The 18263-nt window shown below is 57.1% G+C and overlaps 4 protein-coding genes across 4 annotated transcripts; 2 read left to right on the plus strand and 2 right to left on the minus strand.

The window, feature by feature from the left end:
• Positions 1–1377: 1377 nt before the first annotated feature.
• COL26b_002894 (uncharacterized protein) lies at positions 1378–3638 on the minus strand (the record flags this gene model as incomplete). Its single annotated transcript, XM_053175800.1, has 2 exons — positions 1378–1713; positions 1770–3638. 2 exons carry the CDS (start codon positions 3636–3638, stop codon positions 1378–1380), a joined length of 2205 nt encoding a protein of 734 aa, XP_053040229.1.
• A 1498-nt stretch (positions 3639–5136) lies between these two features.
• On the plus strand, positions 5137–6738 carry COL26b_002895 (uncharacterized protein; the record flags this gene model as incomplete). The annotated part of the gene is made up of 4 exons (XM_053175801.1): positions 5137–5158; positions 5390–5578; positions 5646–6458; positions 6518–6738. 4 exons carry the CDS (start codon positions 5137–5139, stop codon positions 6736–6738), a joined length of 1245 nt encoding a protein of 414 aa, XP_053040230.1.
• A 1436-nt stretch (positions 6739–8174) lies between these two features.
• COL26b_002896 (uncharacterized protein) lies at positions 8175–12435 on the plus strand (the record flags this gene model as incomplete). The annotated part of the gene is made up of 7 exons (XM_053175802.1): positions 8175–8195; positions 8247–10288; positions 10523–10616; positions 10909–11237; positions 11291–11731; positions 11786–11969; positions 12025–12435. The coding sequence occupies 7 exons, from the start codon at positions 8175–8177 to the stop codon at positions 12433–12435; spliced, it is 3522 nt and encodes a 1173-aa protein (XP_053040231.1).
• Positions 12436–14343: 1908 nt separating this feature from the next.
• On the minus strand, positions 14344–17788 carry COL26b_002897 (uncharacterized protein; the record flags this gene model as incomplete). Its single annotated transcript, XM_053175803.1, has 2 exons — positions 14344–17644; positions 17712–17788. 2 exons carry the CDS (start codon positions 17786–17788, stop codon positions 14344–14346), a joined length of 3378 nt encoding a protein of 1125 aa, XP_053040232.1.
• Between the last annotated feature and the right edge of the window lie 475 nt (positions 17789–18263).

The raw sequence follows: 18263 nt of genomic DNA on the forward strand, positions 1-18263 counted from the left end.
GAACCACCACCCCGCAACAGGAGAACGAACTCTTTTTATATCAACTCCAAGGCAGATCCAATATGGGAACTCGGGATCACGACATTCGGTAGCGTGCATTGCGAACCCCAGGGGAAAATAGGAGTTCAGACGCAAAAGATGGGTCACGAGCAATATGAACATCGCCCCGGACGGACCGAGTAGCCAGGAGCTTGCCCGCGAAGGAAGCCTCTAAGACTGGCTTCGACGCTGACTGGGTGTGCCGTCGCATTCGTCCGGACAGCACCTTCCGATGCACTTTATCGTCGGTTCGGGCGATGATTTGGGGAATTTGTTTTGGGCGGAAGAGGGGGAAATTTAGGCTGTATGAAGTTTAAAGCGTGCCCACCCCCGCCACGCAAGGAGAATAAGGACATGCCGTCTGGCAAGGGCATGCTGGGCGAAGGCGAACTCAACCCCAATTAAGGGGCATTCGGGCTCTGACGACGTTGAAGGGGTCGCGATTCCATCTTTGACCCTTTTGAAGCTTCCTCGGCATGCTAGACGCGCCGAATGAACCACGGCAATGCCACGGTGTGCCAAGGAAGCTTGTTCCCCTTCCTGTTCAGGAACCGGGAGAGAGTGCTCCCTCCAGATGCCGCGTGGTGTCTTGACACGTCGTGAGGGTTACATTCGGAAGCAGCCACCGCGGCTTACAGGCGAAAGGATCTGCGGAGAAGGATAAAAAAGACTGAGCGATAAGTGGACGACCAAGCCGTGTGATGAGATCTTGGTCCTGTTCTAGCTGGGCCCAGGCATCGAATATAGCCAGCTTCATGGTATTTTGTATCAAGGAACACCCTCAATCACAGAATGAACCAAACGCCGATCGGATCTTTGTAGTATTATTCTTACTACCGTAGCAGCGCGGACACCCCCAATAGCGCGCTCATTGTCAGTTTGTTTACATTTGCTTGCACTCCCCCCTTGAATTCGCTGCTCTTGATCCAAATACCCAAGGTGAAACTCCTCCGCCCGTTTCGCTGCCACACTGGCAGGATCTGAACTCCCTTACCCTAAGCTCCATAGAGAAAATGACGATCTAGTGTCCCTTTTATGCCTCTACCAGCCGTAGGGGCGGTCAAGGCTCGATGCCTATGTAATAGCGTCTTTTCTACAAATAAAAAAACAGGAACGAAAATGAGAGGTACCTTGTACAATAAGGGAAGCGGTGAACCTCCCCTATTTATCATCGTCGCTTTCAGCATAGCTTCCTGAAAAGCTCAGCTGACGCAATGCGCCTCCCACGAGCGACAGGCTCTGTGGTGCAGCATCTTGGAAAGGCCCGCGACGAGACGAGCGGCTTTCGTACCGAGGAGTGTCGGGCACTGGGCTTCCCAGCATAAGCTCACCAGCCTTCTAGGATGTGGCTGTCGAGGCCGGAGGCGCAGTGTCCTTGCCCTCCCTGGCGTCCACCTTCTGACGATGTTGCTTGTTCCTGAGATGCACCTCAAAGTTTCCGGCCGTCATTTCTGGACCAGGCGTGTAAAGCTTTCCGGGACAATCCAGACAGCGGATTCTTGGCAGGAACATCCACCTGACGCCCTCTGGCGGCTGTGAACCCGCAGGAACGGGTACCGGCATTTCTGTGGTGGGGTTGACTGCTGAGTACTTCATCATGCCTTCAAAGTTGTCGTACGTATACGTGTTCTTGAGTTGCTGAAGGCAATCCTTGAGCCACTCGGGCGGAGGAGGCTGGGTCATGTCAGCTACTGTTCCAATGCTTTCATTTATTACGCGAATTTACTTACAGCAGGTGGCGGTGGCTGGCCAGCGACTGGTGGTGGTGCGGGTTGTCGGCCAATTTGACCTTGAGGAAGAGGAGTGCCTAGCTTCGCGGGCAGAGCTTGGCTGTTGGAGGCCGGCGTGGACGGAGGGGGCATCGAGCTGGCAGGGGCCGCGACACTGGGGATGCGTGTGTGCGCAGGCGTTGACGGGGTCTGCGAACCGCTCGGCGTGACTCTGGCTCTGGGGTTCTGGAGAAGTCTCCGCAGCTTGTCTTTGCTGACCTTGAGCGTGACAATGAGCTGAGAAGGCTCCTCAGTCTCGTCTCGAGTCTCGCGGCCGCCGAATCGGTTGAGATTTCTGCGCGTCTCATGGTGATGAATAACGCTCGCTTCGGGCGTCTCAGAGCGACCCAGGTTCGTGATGCGTTGCTGAGCGGCGCTAGCAGCTCCACGAAGGCCTCTTGTCCTGGCCGTGCCTCCCCCGAGTTGTGAAACGCCCGGCGAGTCTGGGCCGGAGTCGTCGCTTGAATCGGAATCAGAAATCTCGCCGTCGCGGGCACCTGGCCTCTTGCGTGTGGTTGGCGCGCCGGCAACGCGCTTGTACAGCGTCGTCTCCTCCATGTTCGGGGCGGCTCCAGGGAGCACTGATGACACCAGCAGCGTCCTGATCGTGCGCTGCCTTTCCTTGAGATCTGGCAGCTGAGGCCCGCCGCGGCGGTTGATGGAGCGCTTCTGCCTCCTTTGCTCGCGAGAAAAGATGACCTCGTTCCGGTCCAGGTCGGCGTCGCTGAGCTCGTACAAGTATGGTGCGTAGTCTTTGGCTTGTTGCTGGGGCCTGAAGACGGAAGTGAGAGGAGAGGGAAGGAAAGCGTTGATGAGGTCGGGATCTTCGACCGGGCGGCCGTCGAAGGGATGGCCAACACTGTACAGACTGCGAGTGAAGAGTTGACACTGCTCACGGATGCTGTGGGCGATGGCGGTGGTGAACTCGCCCGACAACGACAAGTCACGCGCCATGGTGGCGGCGAAATCCTCCGGCGAGTTCAGGGGGTTATTGATGTCCCATTCGAACTGGTCGACCAAAGTGTGCTGGCCGACGGTGACGTTGAGCTTGATTAATATCCTCATCTCGTCGTTCTTGTACGCGGAATAGGGCAATTCCGGATCAAGCGCGTCCTCTTCGGAGAAGACAAGGGGGTAGAAATCATTGAGCTGGTCGCGCATCTGATGAATGACCTGGTCAAGGACCGGCTTGTTTGCCTGGTCCAAGGGGATGCCGATGTCTTCCACCAAGTGCTGGGCGAAGAGCTCAGCGGGAATCACCCTGTCGTGGAGGTTCCACGTGAATGTGTCGCGAAGCTTGATCTTCTCCCAATCCACATCGATCCGTATCGGCACGAGCTCTTCATGCATTTCCGCCTGCTTCTTCAAATCCTTCTTCTTCCACCTCAACGGATGCGACTGGCGCTTTCCGGGCCGCGGTTTCTGGCTCGGGTAGATGACCTGAGCGGGAAAGGGCGCTCGCATACGGGGATCGATGTCGGTGTATCCATTTCCGTAACCGCGATAGCCTTCGCCGTACAGCTTGCTCGGGGGAAAGAACATGCGCTGATTCTTCAGGATGCTGTAGTCGTCGATCTTGTCTCGCATCTGCTCCATGTCCTTTTCGAACTTGGCTTGCGCATCCTTCATGGCGATCGAGTGTTGCCAATCGCGCGCGACGTAGCGTTCGACCTGCATCTTGTTGAAAGAGTCCTTGTCCCGCACCGGGAGCGCCTTCGCGCTGGCAGACTGGGGAGTGCCATCGTGGTTGTTGTTGGCGGACGTGGATGCTGATGATGAGGCTGTCGCGCCAGCGCCGGTGGGCGTGGACGTAGATGGCTGGGCGGCCATTGTGGAGGGAATGTGCAGGGTGCCGAATCGCAACGGCAATGCGACGGGCGCGAGCTGGTGTAGAAAACGCGCAGACTGGCCCGAGGTCGATTTGCGCGCGTGTTGTGGCAGATGCCAATTGGCGATGCCTCCAAAGTCGGATCAAGAGGTGCAAGGTGGATTCTGCTACGTCTGCGGCAGCCTCCTGCTCCGTGTTGGTGTTGGGCGGGAAGGCTGGTTGGTGCCAGGTGGCTAACGCACCAAATGTCTCTAGGACGTGTTTTTGCTGGGAACTCCCGGTCAGAGTGACCCGGTTCTGTTAGCCGGCGCAGACCAGTACCAGGCTTTCAGGGGACGGGAGTTGCAGTTGCCTCTTGCTTCGAAAATTCATTGGTCACGCCAATGTACTCTGCCGTACAAATTAAGCAGAACGGTACCTGTCGCCGCTCCTACACGTCCTCGATGGCTGCCGCACTAAGCACCAGGCGCTGAGCGTGTCTTTCACGATCTGAGCGCGTCCTGACCTCGACTGAGACTGGACTTGGCCGCACCGCCTCGAGTGTCGGCGCCACACCTGCCTCGAAGCAACCTCGCGCGTGGCGCACCACATGAAGCATTCAGAACAGTTGCTGCGACAGCTGCTTTGCCATGGTCGCAGTCCACCACATTCGTTCCTTAGTCACTCTTGTCGACATCGATGAGTCCCGGCCAGGATCGTCTTGACCAGGACGAACATAATACGCTGTCGCCAGACGTGTAGAAACCCTCCCATCTCTTGGAGAGATCCCATGTGGCCTTACGGTACGGCCCGGGCTTTTGCCGGTTTGAGGTTGGTGGGATGACGGGTTGCCCTGAGCTGTGAGCATCGGCAGCTTCAGCTCTGGGAGGGCTGAGCCGAGAAAAGGTTCCTTCATTCACCGAGTACACCTTGAGCCGGAGCTACCTCACCTTGGGTCATGCACCTGGAACCCCTCACCTTGGAGGCGGCTGGGCACCCGGTACCTGAGCTCTTGTTACCTTCACCTTGCCTCAGGTGCCTGCTTCACTGTCAAGGAACAATTTAGGCTTCACCCGACCACAGGTAGCACGGCACAAAAATGCTCCCATCTCTCTCCTGCTGCCGCGTGAACCGTCAACAACCATTCGCTGAATCGCTGGTGGGCATACCTATGTAAAGTACCTTACCTTACCTCACCTCACGTACCGACGTAACGACTCTAAGCGATCCCGGCGCAAATTCTCCACCACAGGTACATCAGACTGGACCTTGGAACTGCATCTGCTTGACCTGCCCGAGCACCCACAAACAGCAGCTAGCCCCTCCTTCCCCGCCCTGAAAATCGACGTATTCGTCGTCAAAAATACCAGCCCCGAGCACACCAACTCTGCACTGCATCTTCCCGCACATCCAGCAGTTCCAGCTTCTCTCCCACTTTTGAGATCCTGGATCAGTGCACCACAATCGCTTGAGATATCCCTTTGATTTGTAGGCAATTCCTTGATCAAAAATACCGCCAAGATGTCGGACGAGAAGGAGATCGGTCAGTTGCCCCGTCTTGCCCGTTCTTGCTGCTGCTATTTTCTTTTCGCGTGGTCGTGTGTTGCTGCTCCTTCTGCTGCTTTGCGTCACACACCAAAAACAGCCCACGCTGCTACCCCGCCACGCCCCAAGCAGCCATAGCAAACGCTGCTGCGGCTCAGGCTCACGAGACTCGTGCCTGGAGAGCTGCCCTTCCATCGCGGACTCGTTCATGGAGCTAACTGTATGGTAGACTACACCCTCAACAACCCCGACACCCTCACCAAGTACAAGACCGCCGCTCAGATCTCTGAGAAGGTCCTTGCTGCTGTCGCCGAGCTATGTGTCCCCGGCGAGAAGATCGTCACCATCTGCGAGAAGGGCGACAAGCTCATTGAGGAGGAGCTTGCCAAGGTCTACCGCGGAAAGAAGGTCAACAAGGGTTAGTCAAGTCCCCCTTCTGGCCACCCCTCGAACCTCCCGTTGCTGACCGTGATTGCTTCGCGCAGGCTTCTCTCACCCTACCACGGTCTCTCCGGCCTCTTTCGTCACTCCCTACACTCCTCTGACCTCCGACGAGGCCGAGGCCAACGTCGAGATCCAGGAGGGCGAGCCCATCAAGATCCAGCTCGGCGCCCAGATTGACGGCTTCGGCTCCATCGTCTGCGACACCATCATCGCTGCCCCCAAGGAGAAGGCTTCCGAGGAGATCACTGGCCGCTCTGCTGACCTGATCCTCGCCAACTACTACGCCAATGAGCTCCTCCTTCGCTTGATGCTGCCTCCCGGCACTCTGGCCAACGGCACTGATGAGGAGAAGGCCAAGGCCAGCGCCGAGAAGGCCCCCAGCCAGGCCAAGATTACCAGCTTGCTCGAGAAGGTCGTCAAGGCCTACGACTGCAACCTCGTCGAGAGCACCACGTCATGGCTCTTTGAGCGCAACGAGATCGAGGGCAAGAAGAAGATTGTTCTTGCCCCCGCCGAGGGCACCAAGGGCGACGGTACCCCCGAGATTGGTGAGGTCTGGGGTGTCGAGATGGGCGTGAGCTTGGGCGCTGGAAAGGTCAAGACCTTTGACCAGAGAACCACTCTGCACCGCCGTACCCTCCAGACCTACGGCCTCAAGCGCCCGACTTCCCGCAAGATCCTCAACGAGGTCCAGAAGAAGTTCGGTACCTTCCCCTTCAGCTTGCGCCAGCTCGAGGATGAGCGCGATGCCAAGTCTGGTGTCGTTGAGTGCGTTCGCGGCAACGTTTTCCGTGCCTACGAGGTTGTTGGCGACAAGGACATCTCCCCCGTCGCTCGCTACCTGACCACTATTGGTAAGCCTCCCGATGGAGTGCCGTCATCATCCCTAGGCAACCAGCTAACTTTTGCGCAGCCATCACCAAGAACGGCATCACCAAGCTCGGTGCCCCCCCGGCTCTTGACCTCAGCAAGGTCAAGTCTGACAAGAAGATCGAGGACGAGGAGATCCTCAAGATTCTTGAGCAGCCTCTGTCCAGAAATACCACCAAGAGCAAAAACAAGAACAAGAAGAAGAAGAAGCCCGCCAAGAAGGCTGCCGCTGGTGAGGCGGAGGAGGAGAGCGACGAGGAGTAAGCGGAAGTGGAAAAACTACAGTGACTATCAATAATGATAAAGGGGGCGGCCCGATTTTGCGCCCACAAAAATTCGTTCGTGAAAGTCAAATGCGTGAATTTACTCCTTGGACAAACGATAGGGCCGTGTGGCCATGGTGAGGCCGGAAACAGGTGCGCTTGTCCTTGCTATCCGACGCTGGGTGGCTGATGGGCTTCGAAACTGTTTGCCGGAGTGTCAGCGAAGCGACGGTTCTCGATGAAAGCCTCACTGAGCCGGCTTGATTGGCAACGCGGGAAGTCCCTGAGGCAGGCAGCCCTGGATGTGCCGCATTGTTGGCAGAGGATAGGTCGGAAAGCCTGATGCCCCGATGCAACAGCCCCAACAAAGACAAGTCATCTGCACGCATACGCGCATCTCATATACCATTCCACTGAGCCCGTTTCCCTAACCGACCCGGATCCCAGTGATCCCCAAGCATCAGCGTCGTAGGGGACGTGTGAGAACAAAACTGCTGATATCCCGCATGGTTTGTCGCAAAGTGATGATGTCTGAGAACGGAGATGGAACAGGGGCGTTTCTGCCGATGAGACCCAGCACGCCAGGAGAAGCCGTCGGCCGGGGGAAGAGAAAGTTGGCCACGAGGATGAGTGGAACAGAATGCCCAATTCCAGAGGTTGCCCGTCGCTCACCCTGGTCGTCGTCGATACGGTAGAGACGCGGACCCGCCCAGGCAAATGGCGACTGTACCGCGTGGTGAGCACCCGCACCCGCAGCAGAACCCAGCCCCCTGGGTGGGAAGCAAAGTTGGATCCCGAGTATCCAAACTTCGTTTCTCAGGTCGAGCGTCGGGAGGAGACCCAAGTAGGTGAGCTCCTGAAGATAAAGAGCCCTCCCGTCCCGCCATTCCTTGAAACCGTCTACAGAGAAAGTAGATGTGTTCGTTCTTCGAGAAACAAAGATCAAGTGACGTCCTCGAGTCCATCGCCCAGCAGGTTCAAGAGGAAAAGGAAGGAGGCGAAGAAGACAGTCCAATCCAGTGACAACGGATTGACGCCAACGTGCAGTAAGCTGGAAACCTTATGAGCGCGTCCAGTGAGGTGAGCCGGGTGTGTAAGTCACAGGGCCAACAGCGAGGTCAAAGGCTTTGGCATGCTGTGGCATCGAACTACTGGCTCCCAAGAGCGCTGTGACTTGGCCCCCCATCCCCCCTGCACTTCGCCATCTGGTACCCTCGCAGCCCCCCCCGTGCCCACCGCCCACCGCCGTGGTAAGGTAGCTTTGTAGGTACCTACACTGCACCGTAGCTCCTTAGCCCACACCACCCCCAGTCCGTCGACTCCGAAAATCCTCGAGACCAATCCCGCAGCTCGGCACCCTTTTTCTCTCCCATCCCTCCTTCCCACCAAGTTTCTCGCGTCGCAAGTGGAGGGAACGCGCCTAGAACGCATCACCGAATGCCTTCCAAGACCAGAGAAGTAGCCAACTCCCCTTTTCCTCTGCAAAGATACGAACTAACGCGATTGCAGGCTTCCGACTCGGAGCGTTTGTCAGTCTGGTCCAAGGCAAGGAGGTCAGGGGCCGCCGCAGAGAGCCCTTCCGGCGAGAAGAGCCCTTTCGACATGATGCCGACGAGCACGAGAGCTACGAGGTCGCGATTCTCCAGCCCGCACCAGCACGCCAACGGAGGGGGTGACTCTGCGAAGAAGTCGTCGAATGCGCCCAGTGCAGCGTCCAAGACCTTCTTGCAAAAATGGTTGGAGCCCGCAGTCCAGAGCAAGCCGAGTTTTGAGGAGGCAGGATTGATCCGATATGGCGTGACGGAGAATATGGCGCCCCTTGGGACCCTCCCAAAGGCAGGAACCACCAAGAAGCAGGGCCAGGAGGGTGCGCAGCAACCTGTCAGGAAGATCATCATCAAGCCAAGCTCAGCAAACTCTGCCGCGGCCGCCGCAAGTGCGTCGGCACCAAAGCGCTCAGAAACACCTCCTCCGCCACTCCCCTCACCACCCATCGCGGCGACGAAGATGGGCAAAAAATCGTTGACGATCAGAGGGTTTGATGACGACGATGAGGACGAGGACTACACGCCCAAGGCAGCGGCGGTGAAGAATGCGGCGACTCGCACATCGCTCCCGCGCAAGAGCCTCTCGCGACCATCTGCGGGACGCCGCCTCTCAGCGTCAATTCAACAGCCCTCGGCACCTTCCAGCGATGCCGTGCAGCCTCCGCCTCGTGAAGCTACGCCTGAGCCTACTCCTACTCCGGATCCGACTCCTGAGAGCAAGGAGTCGGTCGAGCGCGTTGTGGAGATCGCGGTTGATGAGGCGCTCCGGCATTACCGCTATCCCACTGCGTGGGCACTGAGGACCCTCTACGATGAAAACTCTGCGAACCCAACCTTCCTAGCCATGTTTGAGGACGTGTACAATCAGAAGGCTGACGCAGACACTCTGGATGAATTCGCTCGCCTTATCGAAGAGAAGAAGAAGGAGGGCAAGAAGGACAATCAGGCATGCTACTTTTTCGTGCCCCCTTCCACCAACTCGCGCTTCACCCCTCACAAGCCCAAGACAGCACCCTACGGCAGGCTTCTTTCTCTCGATGCCAAGACAGAGAGCCCATCGCCGACAAAAAAGAAAGGAAAGCGGCGGAAGGAGCTAGAATCCCCCGTCGACGACGCGGATGAGTCAATGATGGACGCGGAAACAGCGACTTTGGGTGTCGTCACGCCCTCACGCAGGCGCGCCCGAAGGGACTCAGCAAGCAGTGATTCTTCCCTCTCGGAACTGTCTGCATCGCCATCACTGCCACCAGACTCGCCATCTCCCAGCTCTCCGCCCATTCCCGTCGGATTTCGAGTCGTCAGCCACAGTCGCCGTCACAGTGCCACGACGGCTACCACGGCTGCTGGGGCCGACCCCGAGACCACCACAACCAGCGCAGCACCGCCAACCGAACTCCAGCCAATTAAGAGACGCGGCAGATCCCTTGCTGCTAAGTCGAGCGTGTCTGACGCATCCAACCCAAACTCACCCACCCTCCCCCCAAACGCATCTCAAGCTGCAGGGGCTGGCAACATGCCTGGTCGACTTTCCTCGCCCATTTTCCCCAACCTGTCGTCCACGGCCAACACGACCACGACAACAAAAGCGGCCGGTAAGAAGAACGCCAGCAAGGACAAGGCACCGCGCATCTTGCCCAGCGATGATGCCACGACTTCCCGTAGGAGAAATGCACGCGACAGCACCATCAGCCAGACGCCCCAGCCAGAGAGCCACATTCGCGGATCAGACATGAGAGGTAGAGCAGGATACGTGTTTGCATCTTCGCCAGCGGTGCATCTTCGCAAGTCAGCCAGGACGCCGGCTCCCAATCTGAGCCTGAATTTGAACCTGAGCGCGAGGACCACGAGATCGGCCAAGAGGACGCATGATGAGATAGACAACAGCTCTCCGACCGCGCCATCCTTCATTGAGGACGTCACTCCGACGGCGAGCTCAAGAGCTGCGACGCCCACAAACCTACGCCCTACGAAGAAGCAGCGGACCGGTTTGCGTATCAAGACTTCGTAAGTTCATTTTTGCCCCTGATGCACTCTGCATATCGCAGCTTTTATCCCAGACTTTGCGTCGAAGTGGCATAGTGCGATGAGATGAGAACCCCAGCCCTGAGTGGCGACCTGGGCGGCGTCGCACGGCAGGCGATTGATCTCGTCGCCGTAGCCATCGCATTCGTCCGAAATTTCATCGCAAAGCACATCATAAACATGCAAAATTAAAGTCACTGACGCGTTCCATCACAGTCCTATGAAGAAGAAAGGAGGCACTGCAGCTGGCGTTCCCCGTGCCAGTGGAGAGGGCGGCCCATCTGTCGCCAACGGGGGCCCGACAAATCAGGTGAGTCTACGTCGCATGTCTCTTTTTCATCGTAGCACAAGGCTTCCCACCTCAATCCAAACCATTTTTTCTGCCTTTGGCGCACTCGATGGGCTGGTGGTTGGGATGACAGGATGGGAGCACACGAGGGCATGAGGGCATTCTGCGGGCATGGATCTTGAGCGGCCAAGGCGCACATCCCGACTCAGAGTTTAGCGGCCCCCGTCCTCCCGTTTTTCCCGACCCAGCCTGCACTCCCACCTCTTCATTTCCCGCAAATTGCCTCAGCGAACACATGCTTACAACCTACCAGGACGAGAATGATGACTACTGCTCGGCTTGCGGCGGTGTTGGGGAGCTCGTTTGCTGTGAGAACTGCTCTAGGTCATTCCATTTCGAATGTGTCGACTTGGGCCTGGGCGACACGCTCCCCGAGGAGTGGTTTTGCAACGTCTGTTTCAGCACGAGATACCCCACTAGGGTGCCCGAACACAAGGGTCCCTTTGGAGGGTTGCTGAATGGCTTGGAGAAGACGAACCCGCAAGCCTTCAAGCTGCCTCGGCCAGTCCAGCTCTACTTTGAAGGCGTCAAGATTGGACCTGAGGGCGAGTACGAGGACGTGGTGGTTCCCACTAAGCCAAAGTAAGTGCCAAGTCCCACTGCTTATCGTCACCGTCAGCTGACAATCGCTCCAGGAAGAAGGGATATGAGGAAGCTCCCGACTTCTTCAAGGTTCGGGACGCCGACGGCTCTGCGGTTCTATGCCACAATTGCCAGCATCCAGCAGCAGACAACCGAGCCATCATTCCTTGTAGTCTGTGTGGACTTTACTGGCATCTGGACTGCCTTGACCCGCCTCTGGCGATTCCGCCAGTCGTGCGGACATGGCGCTGTCCGGTTCACGCAGACGACCTGCTGGCCACGCTGCCGGAACAGCTCGCACCAGCTCACCGCTTCCGGAAGATCAAAGGAGCACCCACCATCACCCCTGCTTTTAGCCGCGGTATGAGAAACAACGGCTTCATCGAGATTGAGGAGGAAGAATCAAGTGACGAAACGGGCTGGAGCGACGTGAAGACCTTTGGCCGAGTGTACAAACTGCCCGCCAAGGGCGTTGTGCTCGACTTCATTTCTCAGTCAGTACCGCCTGCGTTGCCTGAATTTGCGGGGAGTACTAACAATTTTCACAGGCTTCGAAAGGATGGCGCAGGCTACATTGCTGGCTCGCAGCCATTGGCTGGGGCCCAGCCACACCAGACTAGCCCTCCTCTGGACTCTCGCACGCTGGCGGAACAGCAAGCGGTGTTCAACATGGTCGAGCTGGCTTCCAATCGGCAAAACAACAAGCTCGACGACCTCACTCAGGCTCTCTTGGTAAGAACAACCGCGACGTCGAGACGGCGTAGACGTAGAACTAACAGATCCACAGATGAGTGCCGATGCAGACGTTCTTTCCATCATGGCGCGTGGCAGCGCCGAGAACTTTGCCAACGGTGACTTGAATGCCAATGACAAGCAAAGTCTTCGCGCCATGCTTGCTCACATGGAAGCCATGTCTGACCGCATCAAGAGCCTGCTTGGAGGCGGTTTGCACGGCGTTGCTGGCCCGGCCCCGATGGCTGCGGACGCCGCCACAGCCGACGGCAACACCACAGACGTCACACAGAGCGTGGAGGGCGATGTGACTACAATCAAGAACGAGTCCGTTGAGCCGCCGGCTGATCTGCCTACCCCGGCGACGACGACACAGGACAACCCGGAGCCGGCCAGCGTTCTTGGGGAGAAGTCGTCGCAGGAGGTGCCGAACGACGACGACACGACCGTTATGGATATCGATTAGGATGCCAACCACAACGAGACTCGGTCGGTGACAATGGAACGTTCCTCTTCCCCAACCAACTCCGACATACACATGCGACAGCCTAATGACGACATAACCGGCGCGCATGTACCGACACTGGAGAGACACCACGACGTCGTCTGACAAGAACGGCACGACGATCATGTTGTATTCGCCATCGGTATTCTCTATTATTTTCCCTTTTATTATTATTGCCCCTTGATTCCCAAGACACGACCTTTCGCACGGATACCGGAGTTTGGAGGAATCGGGCATCAGCGATTGAACACAGGAGGACCTCTCCAAACACACCACACACACACACACACACACACACACACACACTCAACGTCATAGAAAGAAGCACAGCGGTCTAGTAAGAGAAACGAGTTCGCACACATTTCGAGCGCAGGAAGAAGGGTGGCATTTTGAGTCTTTTCATACTTTTTTTTGAGCAAGCACGGCATCGGCAGTATGTGCTATCCATAGCGTTGGGGGGAAGGTGAGAATGACAGGTAGCCTGGGTATACCGTGCATATATCGATGGAGAAGGAGTAGTCAGTCGGGTCGGGCTCGTTTGCGCGTCCCCTCTCTCTCTACGGTCGTCTTGTATCATACCACAAATATCTTACACTCGTAATCTCTTCCTTGGGTTCCTAGGTTAGGTATGGGTAAGGCACACAGGAAGGTAAAAGTTTTGAGATGGCACAGAGGCGGAGGTGAGAGTGAGCGAGTGGATGGGGATGGCGGAGGGGGCATTAGGCATCGAATAGAATGCTACACTACACACCGCATCAATCAAGTCATGCCCCTGTGACATGTGGCCCACGTGGTACTGCCAAAACCAGCTTCTTGGCTCGTTCATGACAGAACCCCCTGGTTACTGCTGGCTTAGAAGGTTTACCTGGCTCTTCTTCACTTGGCGGGGTTGAAACTGGACAGACACCATAAATAAATGTGATACACAAACAGGCACAAGGACAGACAGGCCATATGTGTGTGTTGGGAAATACCAATAGCTTTTACTACAATGCAAACACTACCTCATGCTATCTATCTATACAACCCGGTCAAGAGCAGCTTTTGGTGCCACCATGAACGGGAAGGAAGTTTCGTCACAGCCGTAATCGAATGAAGAAGAAAAAAAAAGACATACTTTCGAAAGCCATAGGACACCCTTCCATCCCCACCCAAGGTTTCTACAAGAAAGGAAAAAGAAGGGAAGAACAAGAAACAACAGATGCTGCTGCTGCTGCTGCTGCTGTAAAGCTCAGAAAAAGAAGTGATGACCGCCCATCGTTTGAGACTCCGATTGATGACTTTGCAGTACCTGGAAGCAACACACATTTTTTTGGGGGTAGGGTTGGTTGTTTTTTTGTGGTTTTTGGTTTTGTCTGACTTCCTCGCAAGCGCGGGCTTCAGGAGGACGGTCTGCCGCCCGTCACCCACCGCCCGCTCATTCTATATACCACGCCACAAGCAAAGTGAGGGTAGCAATAGTAGTGTTGTAAAAAGAAACAACTTCCCAGGTGAAGATCAGGAAGGATGAAGAGCCATTCGTGGAGCTGCTGGAGCCCACCAGGTGAATCGAAGAAGAAAAAAAAATAAAACCCTCTCTCGTTGCTGCGACCACTATCCGGGGGCAGCATTCGTATGTGCCCTTGTCTATCATCGAGACATGGCCCCCTCCTCGATGGGAGTGGCTTGCGCATTTTCCTGACACATCGGGCGGCGTTTACTCCTGCAAACATTCTTTACATGACGACCCAGATCCACCAAACTCCTGTGCCGATTCCATACCAAGCCATCCTTTACCAAGCAAAAAGAGCGGCGTGAGCCAGTCAGACCGTCCCTGACCAGCATTTCGTCTGTACAATTGGCGTTTGGATCACCTCTTTGTCATCAGAGTTAGTGCTGCCTGGGGACACCGATGGGGGTAGGTAGGGGTTGACCTACTCGGCCACGTCTTCCATTGACCTGCTCCTGTTGCATGTAACCCATGTTCTGCATGCCGCCACCCATGTTGCCGTAACCAAATCCTCCCATGCCTCCCATGTTCATACCAAATCCGGGAGGTGCGTACGGTGCCTGGCCGGGAGGCATCTGAGGGATCTGAGTCGCCGGGGGCTGAATAGGGCTACCGTTGGCCAAGTTCTGGCTGCGGTACTGGTCGATCGATGGACTAGGGCTGTTGTAACCGCCAAATCCTGCCTGCATCGGCGGGAAGAAGTTGTTGATGGGAGGGGTTGCGCGGTTCAGCATGTTCTGCTGGTACTGCAGCTGTTGCAAGTTCGCAGGAGCCGGCATCGGAGAGTTCGATGGGTTGTACATAGGGTTTTGCACACCATACGGCGGGAACGGCGGCATGTTGGCGTCAGCAGGCTCGTTACGCTGGCCACCAAAGCCCATCTCGTAGTTGGACGGATTGACAGGCGCGTTGAGCGGGTTGTAGAACTGCTGCTGCTTGTTCATGTGGCCACCCTGCTGATGGTGGTTGTTCAGGTTGGCCTGGCGAGAAGCCGGTCGCTGGCGCTGTTCATTATTGTTCGAGTTGCCGTGTCCGTGATCACGAGCACCTCCGCCGCTGTTGCGTGTAGAAAGACCAACCTCGTCCATCAAGCGCTTGTAGCCTTGGCCGGGCTGGGCCTTGATACGAACTAAGACATTCTTGACATTCTCGACCACCTGGCTGCGGATGCTCTCGTCGAAGAAGGGTGTGGTGAGGACCTTGAAAATCAAGGTGGCACCGCAGGCGTGGTCGCTGAGGATCGCCTCGAGAATCTGGTCGTTAGGCGTGAAGAACAGAGCCTTGAGAATGGTGTCTCGTGCCTCCGGCTCGGCCTTCTGGTTGATGACCTTCAAAACCGTGAGGTAAGCGACCTTGTGTGTGCAGAGATGGACGAGGCAAGGGACAAGCTGGGGCGACAAAACTGTCCGGCGCTGAGGGAACGTGCAAGTATCCAAGAACCAAGTCAGAAGCAGGGCTCCGTTGGCGTTGGTGGCGAGCTGCACGCTGTGCAGGGCGATGGCGGCAGCAAGCATGCGCTGCTGCTCCTTGGTGGAGTGGTGGCTCTCCAAGCAAGCGCGCATGGCACGAGCACCGTAGCGGCCTTGAGCAACCTCCCACATGCGGCTAAGCATAGTCTCGAAGATGAAGTCATTGTAGGGAGCGCCAAACTTGAGGCAGCCCTGGAGCACATAGTTGCCGTACTGGTCCAGGAACAGGGGGATCGTGTACGGTCGCAGGTGCTCAACGATCAAGGACATCTGGCGAGGAGTCTTGCAGACATCGATAATCTTCTGGGCAGCCCAGGTGCCGTTCTTGTGCACGCCAATCTCGGCCATGTGAGGAGCAATCTCGGCAAGCATGGCATCCCGAAGGTCGTCGGAGCAGTGCTCGAAGAGCTTCTGCACGACGGTGTTGCCCAGATAGTCGGACGACAGCTCGGCAATCTCGGGAAGCATGTCGAGGGCGGTCGTCTCGATCTCGGCCTGGGAGAGGCTCTGGTTGTCGATCCGCTTCCTGATGTCCCTCAGTCTCGGAGCGTCGTGGACGCGGGTGTGAGCAGGCTCCCGAATAGGGGGGATCTCGTCAACAAAGTTGTTGAACTGGATAGAAGACTGGAGGCTGCGGGAGATCTTGGCAGAGTCCTCGTCAGAAGCCTGGAATTGCTTCACGATACGGAGGATGTCATTCGTCATCTCAGCCAGAGGTGGCACGGTCGGAGCAGCATTCGCTGGCTGCGCAGCCAGGGGCGCGCTGTCGGCGGCGGCGCCGGAGCCAGAACCGGGTGCGCCGTCCTGGTTCTTCGAGAAGGGATCGGGGCTGGGGGACGGGAAGACGCCATCGTGGCCGGGCGTGTTGGAGGCAGATGGGGGCTTGGCGAAGTTGATGCGGATCGGTCCAGCTCCAGGGAAGATCTCCTTGCCATTCATGCTAGCCTTCGCCGTGATGGCGCTCTCCATGCGCTCAAAGTTCACGAAGCCGCAGTTCTTGTGGGTGAGGACACGAGCAGACAAGATTGGGCCGTATGACTTGAACATCTCCGTCAAGGTTGACGTTGTGGTGGAGGTGGGAATGCTGCCCAGCCAGAGAGCGCTGGTGGGACCTTCGAGACCTTGGTCTTCGGCGTTGAGGAGATTCGCGTTGCGGCTGCTTGACCGTCCAAGGTTCATAGCAGCGACGGCTTGCGGCAGATCGTCAAACTCCTTCTCATCCGGCAGACGGATCTCGGCGGGCGGGATAGCACCGCCCATGCCAGCATTGCCAGACATGTAGGTGCGCATCAGGCGGGAGCCAGGGGTGTCCAAAACGCCCGCAGTGCGGGCACGAGGACGGGTCGCTTGGTTGGCAAAAGCTTGCACAGCCAGGTTGTGGTTGTGAATGGCCGCATTGGTTGCCGCAAGCTGGTCCTGGAGGTGAGCGACATATTGGCTCTCCAAAGTCATGTTCTCCTCGAAATCATCCTCTTCCTCGTCAGCGTACTTGTCCTTGTTGTTGACCGAGTAGGAGCGGAAACGGTTAGCCTTAGTAAAATCGTTGAAGCTCGGGATGTACGGAGTCGCCAGTTGCGCGCGAGGGGGCTGCGGTGTCTCAGCCAGTCCCAGGTAGTCGAGCGTCCTCATATGGACATCACTCTCACCACCGCCTTCTCTAGAGATCTGGGACTGGGTCGGCGAACTGGGGCCGTTCGTAGAGCCGATGCTAGCAATGCTTGCCAGTGTCATGCCGCGATCGCGACCGGTTCCCGCGGGGTTCCAGCTGCTGAAGATGGAGGGTCCAAATGGAGAGCTGGTACCCGGAATTTGAGCAAAGGGGCTACGCTGAGGCATTGAACCGGCGCGAAGACGGGAGAGCAGCGCGGAGTTGTTGGAGGCGGTGTCCGCTGGCTCGAGGCCTGGGGAAGATGACTTGAAGGGGCTGTGGGAAGGCGTGGGCCGAGATGACTTGGGAGCCATCGCAGGAATATTGAGCAGACCGTTGCCGACACCACCGGGAGAGAATCGTGACGGGACGGTACCAGCGCGGGCACGCCTCGTCTGGGGTAGCGAGTCAGGCGTAGGAAGCTGGGCAAAGTCGGGGAAGCCATCGGTTGGCGATTCTGGGATGTTCTCGCGGAGAGGCGTGGAGTTGCCGCTCGTCGGCGGGCCGCCCCAGGGATTTAACGGCAATCCAGGCACGCCTTCCTGAGCTTGAATTTCCCGGGCTCTGTGATGAAGCAGTTAGCATTGGTGGTTCCAGAAAGAAAGGGAGCTGGAATGGGCACCTCGCGTACCTCTTGGAGAACAGCCTGCTGGAACCGGGCATCTCGTGCGACGGAGAGCCAGCCCCTGATCGCGAAGCGCTAGCCATCTTGCTGGTGTGATTCAAGCTGCCTGGCAGGCCGAATGGAGATCTGACCGAGGAACCAGCGGCAGAGTCAATGGGAGATGTGTTGTTGGCAGTCGGTGAAGTCGACCGAGCCTGTGTGGCAGATTGGGGCGGGTAACCAATGGCCAAATGATCGGATCTAGTTGACATTATCAATTATCTAGGCCGCACCTCATCAGAGAAGTTTGTGACACTTGAAATGGACCCGATGGGATGACGGGGCTGTCGAATTGGATGCTGTTCTCCGGGGTGACGATGAACACGCGCCAAGGAGAATCAAATCCGACGACTTGAGGACAGCCTGGAGGAGACCGTAACGTCTCGTATTCCCTGTCGGACGAGTCGAAAGGGATACCGACAGCGAAATGCTGCGTCAATTTCCCCAACGTCCTAGTTTTTTTTTCTTTCCTGCCGAAGCTGTTTCGCGGACTGTCCGGGACGAGCTGCCAACCTGTCG

This window comes from Colletotrichum chrysophilum (assembly GCF_026319265.1).
Source record: "Colletotrichum chrysophilum strain AFK26 chromosome Unknown scaffold_15, whole genome shotgun sequence".
In the NCBI taxonomy this organism is placed as follows: domain Eukaryota; kingdom Fungi; phylum Ascomycota; class Sordariomycetes; order Glomerellales; family Glomerellaceae; genus Colletotrichum; species Colletotrichum chrysophilum.